General features: G+C 34.2%; 1 protein-coding gene across 6 annotated transcripts; it reads right to left on the bottom strand.

Moving 5' to 3' along the window:
* Positions 1-845: 845 nt before the first annotated feature.
* On the bottom strand, positions 846-6689 carry LOC100247403 (4-hydroxybenzoate polyprenyltransferase, mitochondrial). 6 transcript variants are annotated; one of them, XM_010650055.3, is made up of 9 exons: positions 6006-6688; positions 5234-5369; positions 4668-4789; positions 3801-3870; positions 3531-3680; positions 2462-2597; positions 2265-2364; positions 1398-1469; positions 846-1186 (listed from the first exon to the last, which is right to left on the bottom strand). In XM_010650055.3, exons 1-8 carry the CDS (start codon positions 6461-6463, stop codon positions 1400-1402), a joined length of 1242 nt encoding a protein of 413 aa, XP_010648357.1. In that variant the 5' UTR covers positions 6464-6688; the 3' UTR covers positions 846-1186; positions 1398-1399. The 6 variants fall into 6 exon arrangements, with proteins under 6 accessions (XP_010648357.1, XP_002279483.1, XP_059593764.1 ...); XM_002279447.4 differs by having other exon boundaries at positions 2265-2361; positions 6006-6686; XM_010650059.3 differs by lacking the exon at positions 846-1186 and adding an exon at positions 1215-1310 and having other exon boundaries at positions 6006-6689.
* Between the last annotated feature and the right edge of the window lie 378 nt (positions 6690-7067).

The raw sequence follows: 7067 nt of genomic DNA, 5'->3' as shown, positions 1-7067 counted from the left end.
TTTTACAAAGTAAAAAATTTTCACTTCCTAAAATTTTTAGAATTTTGAAGAGAACATATAAGAGTCTATTTTTTTAAAAATAATAATAATAAAAACTTCCTTAATTAAATAAATAAATAAATAAACAAAACAAGACACCCTCTTGTATAAATAATTATAGACTTATATCTTGAAAAATCACTCTCAAAAATTTAAATTTTATGTAATAGAATTTTTTTCACATCTAAATATTTTTTTAAAACCACTTATAGGCCTTTTATATTTTATATAAAACTTACTACCATTTTTTATTTTTAAAAAGATAAAAAAGAAAATGCATGCAAAGAGACTCTAATTTCTCTTTATTTGGTATGGATTTTGGATAAAATGGTATGACTTTTTCATCTAAATATCATCTAAATTTAAATTTGAGAAAAAGTTAAAAATAAAAATGGAAAAGCGCCACTTAAACTTCAAACTTGAGATAAAGGCTAAAAAAATTTAATTCTCAAACAAAATTTTATTTTTAAGAACAATTGAAAACTGTTTTTAAAATATGTTGTCAAGAACTGATTTTTAAGAAATATTTTTGAGGATATTGTCAAGCAAACCCTCATTTTTCTAATAACTTGATAGTTGAGAACACAAATAGAAAATTGATAATATAGCTAGTACCATTTATATGGGATCTAATCTAGATTTTTTCTCATCTCACAGCATGCTCACAATGGTTTTCCTGATTTTGTTTTCTATAGAACTTCTATGATTATAGACTTCTCAGTTCTAGTGAATGATTTGAGTGAAGTTCTTCTTCACCTCTACTCATTCTTCTCTCTAATCCAAAGACGAAACTTCAGCAAAAGCAATTAAAAAGAGAAAAAAAGAGGCTTACTTATACATTGAGAACTATATCAATTGATGAATAATTAAAAAAAAAAAAAAAGCGTATTACAACATTCACTGCACTACGCATCTGTGTGTCCGAAAAGAATAATCAAGCCTCCACAGGGGTTCATATTCCTAAAAGCCCTGTTCACTCTAGATTCCAATTTTTGATTAAGGTAGCTTTCAACTAATGGGTATGAGACTTCCATATCCGACCCTTTTTTTATTAAGATATGGTCAAAGGGGCTTGTCCCAGTGATTTAGGAATCAGCCAAACAAAACCCAGTCCTGAGATTCCAGTTCTTCTGGAGGCATTTGATATCTGATTCAGAAAATTGGCAAAACCAGTCTCACTAAAGAGGTACTTTATAATCTTTCCGGCCAATATCAAGACAAGAAAATAATAATTTTCCAACATGAACGAAAACAGAATATTAGCAATGTTCCTGAGTGGAAATGACCATGAATAAGTACCCAAAGGATGAACAAAAATCAGTGTTCGTAAAAGAAACTGTTCTAAAAAGTAATAATACCGTTATGATGAGAGTTTTCCAAGCAAAATTCCCCCAAAAAGAATAGCACCAAACCACTTGTTGGACACAAACCTGGCATCAATGATGAAAGAAGTGAGTTAAAAATGATAATAGCTATGGAAGTAGTCCTTTGCTTGAATGAGAAATAAATCGAGTGAACTAGAACAATTAAAATCCAAAGTATCAAAGTATACATGACTTCTGTATAACACTAAGACAGATTCAGAGCTATAAAAAATTTCACAACTTTCTGCAGCATCACAGGAGTGGAGGACTGTTTAATTTGTGCTTGACAAGTAGTGAAAGATGGTGGGTGAAGGGACTGGAGGCTACATGGTAATCATAGCTGCATGAACTGTGTTTTCACAATAAATCATCAAAGAAAAGAAACAAAGAAAAAATGTGAACTAGACTAAGATTGCTTTGACAGGGAGTGTTGGGACATCCCAACCACAGACAACCGATAATACTATTGAACCAAATCTAGAGATCTTTACCTTGTTAAAAGATTTGCCCAGCCAAAAGTGTTTGGAGAGTCCAAAGCACATTGCTAATTCTTTTAGTTTATTCCTTCCTTTAATTTCTAAGACTAGTCATCAGAGTATTACTTTTCATAAGCATTAGGCTATCTTCTAACCTTACTTCAAGGCTTGTTTTTAAAGCAATTACTCATTTCTTTTGGACTGCAACTTTTCAGAAACTTAAGATGGTAGTTAATCTAATCTCTAAGCTATCTATATTCAAGGGGTAGCACACGATGAAACAAAGGAATTTATGCATCAGGTGGGCCACAAGACGGTTGGTAGAAAAGACACTTTTCAACTTCTAGTCAATAACACCACAATTTTCTCCAAATTAAGTACGCACTTCCTATTGCAATCAGCACGGCATGATAAGTCAACTGTCCAAATCTGCCACGTTAAATGCCCAGATGCAGCCATCAAAGCCACATAATAAGGCCATCCTGCTTTCAAAAATAAAATGAAAATGAAAAGAATTAGTTACTATAGGCCAACTATAACTGACTGGAAGTTGCTGAGACAGAAGAAAAAGCAAGTAAATACCAAGATCAGCATTGAATCCACTGAGGGCAAGACTACTAATACAAGCAATTCCAAACCCTGAAAGCCACTCCTTTGTTGAGTCCCCAAATCTCAAGGCCGTGGATTTAACACCCACCTTCAAATCATCTTCTTTATCCTGAATTTATGTTTATAAAAACTTTCATTAACTAGATATTGACCTAATATTTACAAAACTCTAGAACAGGTTAAGGTTAGCAGAAAAATATGGAAATTTCAGATAAATACTTCAAAAAGTTACATTGAAACTTGTAAATTTTGGAAACATCGAGAAGAGATATCAACGTCTATATATATATATATATTATAACCTATCAAGCTTGGATAAGAAAAATACAGCATAATAAAAATGTAATAAACATTTTTGCAGGAAGATATACACAAGGATAGACTGAGTTTTTTCACCTCACTAAATTACCTGGAAACACACACATGTATTAACACCTTATAAAAAAAATAATATAATCATGCCTACCAAAGCTTTACCATTGGAAAGAAAACTGCCAGGAATGAGATGCACACTCCAATAATCACATTGACTGTATATTGGCAGCTTCTGATCCATAACTCATATTTTCTTTCATTAAAATCTAAAATAGAACTGTAAGCTAGAGCACAGTTTGGAAGGCATAGTCTTTAATCCCACTATCAACATCATATTTGCAAGCATGATTAACATGAGGATTATCAGCTTCCAAGAACATGGATCCCACACACAAGGGGGTAAGGGGTGTACCCAATAAGAAGTCTCACATGTAACTTGATCCTAGCTAACACACATGTATGTAGTATAATTAAAACAAGAATTTGTGCAGATAAAAAAATTTCATTTTTTTCTGGGCACATTAAATAAAAAAATTATTATTATTATTATGAAAAATAAGTATTAGCAGAAGCTTTCTCAAAAACATGGTAGCAATAAAGTAGAAGCCCAAAAGTTTCCCTGTTATTGGAAGGTTCCCAAGAGCAAGGTTTTAATTACATTAAGAAATTACAATGTGTGCAGCAAAGCATTAAGTGGCTACTGATACTAAGAGATAAATCACCATACCTGATGTGCATAAATTGTGTCATACACAAGAGTCCAACACACTCCAGAAATGTACAGTGGGAAGACAATGGCAGGATCCAAACTTCCTCTAACTGCAGACCATCCTAATAAAGCTCCCCAGTTAAAGGTTAAACCTAGATAGGCTTGAGGCTGCACCAACATAGTAGCATTGGATAGAGAAATCAGCTAGTTGACAGGGAACTTCTCATCAAATAAAGGAACAAAGACTTAGGGATAAGTTAGCAGAGATAGATACTCAAACATGGTTACCCAAAATGTCAGCCTCTTCATGAGGGGATAGGAGAAGACTAGCAGTAAGGATGAAGCTCCCAAAATGCGGCTGTCCGGAAACAGCTAATCAACATTAATTCCAAAGAATTAATAACATGCTGTGCTCATATCTAAAGTTAATTTAGTCAGACTGACAAAATAAATCTGCACAAAAAAAATAACAAAAGAAAAAAAAAACAGCAGGAACTTTTGTACAAAGACATGGTGATCTTATTTAACTAATTATGACTAAAGGAGATTGTTGTCAGTAGTCTTCAATAGGGATGCAAAGTTTATCCATCCAGTCCAATACAGACTAATTTTTCTGGGACATGAACCTAGAACCTCCATCAACCCCACCCCAACCCTTTTCCACTTGAGCCAGGCTTCAAGGGCAATCTTAAACTCTGTTTTTGTTCCCCTTTCCTTTCAGATATAATGGAAATTATCGATGATAATACCAGAAGATATTCCTCAATAGAAATTTTGCTTAAGCCTAGGGCTTCACAGGGTTACCATAAGAAGAGAGGGAAAAAATCTACCATGCCAATCACTTGTATCAACGTAAGATTACTGCAGAAGCACTATAACACTAGTTTTTCAATACATCACTGCAGATTCCTATCAAAACTGAAAATATATGAATTCTTGATGAATAAAGCTACAACTGAGAAGAAAACCAAAAATTAAATTACTACAATAATATGTGGCATGACTATAGAACTAATCCAATTCATTGTTTTTGCAAAGTTCATATAATGGCAACCTATTCAGGGTGTCGATTCAAAATCATAAGCTGCAAATCATTGCAAAAGCTTGTTACTTTGTAAAGTGTCTTGAAAAAACACAAGTGCAAGCAACATTAACCTGTCATTGTTGAGTTGAAGGAGAATCCCAAGACCCAGGAGCAATTGAAATCCAAGAAAAGAAAGCCCTTGAAACGGTGTTAAAATACCACTTGCAATTGGTCTCAGTTTTGTGCGTTCCACCTGTAGTACAAAAATATATTCACATAGCCATAAAGGAGTAAAATGAAATTTGCCTCTGCGCTGCAACAATACAAATGACAGTACCCTGAACACTTATAGAATAAGGTGCTGCAATTAAACTCAAGCGGACTTGAGAATAACAAAAGCAAAATAGACAGACATCAAAAAAGTAAACCCCATTCTTCATTATATGATCACAGACCACCCAGGACATCATAGTCCACCTAATAAAATGCAAATATAATTGCATCGATCAAAGGAAGAAGAAGGCATAAAAGTATATTTGGATCAATATCCTTAGGAGAACTATTCACCAAACATACTTTAGCAAACACTTACAGAAACAAAATCAAATACAGAGAACGGAACAATGTCATACACGTAACAGAAGGCAAATAAAATTGACTTTATCCAAGGTAGTGAAAACCATTAAAAAAAAAATACCTTTGGATCAATATCCTGATCAAGGAGGTCATTTATGGTACATCCAGCACCCCTTAATAGCAAAGCCCCAGTACCAAATAGTGCCAACATCTTAATATCAGGAAAGTGTCCAGGGTTTGCAGCCAGCGTAATTGACCTAGAGCAATAAACATGAGTCTTAGGTAAGTAGAAGAATGTGCAATCCAAAGCATACCACCCTTGACACGTTATGATATTAAGACACCATATAGCTCATGCTCAAATTTGATATAAGAAAAATGAACTCGATAATTTGAACACCAGGCAGCCTGAACACGACCTATGTAAAATCAATGTGAGCACAAGAAGATACAGATGGCAATATTGCAAATTCCTGACCTATGTAGAATGGGCAGGGGCAGGATAAGATAACAGATGTCGACTCAAGGAGGGGTTCATCTGTAAAAGCAGTGGCAGTGCATACCGATTGTGCCACATCTCTAGTCAATTAGAGGTTATAATACAGTTAGGTGATAAAGAATATACAAATGATAAACAAAAAAAGGTAAATAAATCAATTCAAAATCTGACAAACAAACCAAAAAGGAGACGAATATAAGACTAAACCCGCTGTTTGGCTGCTGAGGAAATTGCGCTCAAAGAAAATAACAAAAAATCTGAAAGCTTGGATGCCATTTTTCACAAAGTGAGAGCCCGAAAAAACATAAACATTCAAGATTTAATAGAAAATTTCAATCTCCTTTCAGCTTCATCACCAACCAAACACAGGTAAGAGAAAAACAGCAAATCTTACCACATACATGGCCAGGCAAGCAACCACGTCCCAATTGGCTTATCCAAGCGAGCAAGACGCGCGTAGGGACGCGCCTGCTTCGGGAGATACAAATCAATCCATGACAAATCTTGAACCTTTGGCCTTTCGCCGCCACCGTCATCTCTTCCCCGATCCTCATCATCCTTCTCGGCAACACCAGACGAGGACGTGGAGATTCCAGCACCGAATCTGCAAATTGAGCCGCATTGACCGAATTTGAAATTTTCCCTGGAAAAGCAGCTCAAATTTTCTCGAGAAAATTGATAGTCGAAGTAAGTGCGTTCAAAGGATTTGATAGGAGAACTGGTAGGATTAGGATTAGGTTTAGGAATAGGGTTAGGGTTTGAAAGTGGAAAAAATGGAGAGAGTGAAGAGGAGAGAGAGGGAGATGATTGAAGAAACTTGCGAGAATGACGGGAACGCCAAATCGCAGCCATTTTATAGCAGGAAGAGTCAAGAGCAGTGCTCAGTGATCTTATTCTTCTTCTTCTTCTCAGTTATGTAAAGCGCGGGAACCTGAGATGCCAATTTTGATACCCAAGCCAGTTTGGACTCTGGGAGGCCTCGAGACGTTTTTTCTCCGTTCAATGAAACGGTGGGACCAGGACTTCTGACAAAGCGTGGGAAACTCCCACACCCAAACGGTGAAAACTAGTAGATATAACAAATGAACCCTGAAAATATAAATTAAAAATAAAAAATCATTAGGAAAAAAACAAAACCAATATATTACTTTTTTTTCATTTAAAAAAATCAAGATAATTGACCTTTTTATTCAACAAAAGATTTATAATGAATCATAAAAAACAAACCACTTAAAATCTAAAAACAAATTATTTTTAATAAAAAACTAAAAAAACAAACGTTATTTTTTAGTACCCTCATCAAAGTTAAGAAAATTAATTCATATATTTAAATTTTTAATAAAATTTAAAAAATGATTTTTAATTACAAGTTTGAAAAATATTATCAAACTAACCTGAGATTTTACACGTCATATCAAGTTTTTGTAGTTTCTAACTCAAATTACAATATCAAATA

Source organism: Vitis vinifera, chromosome 1 (assembly GCF_030704535.1).
Source record: "Vitis vinifera cultivar Pinot Noir 40024 chromosome 1, ASM3070453v1".
Taxonomy (NCBI): Eukaryota; Viridiplantae; Streptophyta; class Magnoliopsida; order Vitales; family Vitaceae; genus Vitis; species Vitis vinifera.
The sequence above is the reverse complement of the archived record's forward strand: the minus strand, read 5'-3'. Positions and strand labels throughout refer to the sequence as shown.

Bases quoted from the DNA above. Each gene is read 5' to 3' on its own strand.
- LOC100247403 (XM_059737780.1), bottom strand. From the start codon at position 6,463: ATGGCTGCGATTTGGCGTTCCCGTCATTCTCGCAAGTTTCTTCAATCA. The intron at 3,681-3,800 runs GTAACCATGTTT...ATGTTGGTGCAG, and splicing joins TGAAGAGGCTGACATTTTGG to CCTCAAGCCTATCTAGGTTT. The intron at 1,470-2,264 runs GTGCGTACTTAA...CATTGATGCCAG, and splicing joins CGTGCTGATTGCAATAGGAA to GTTTGTGTCCAACAAGTGGT.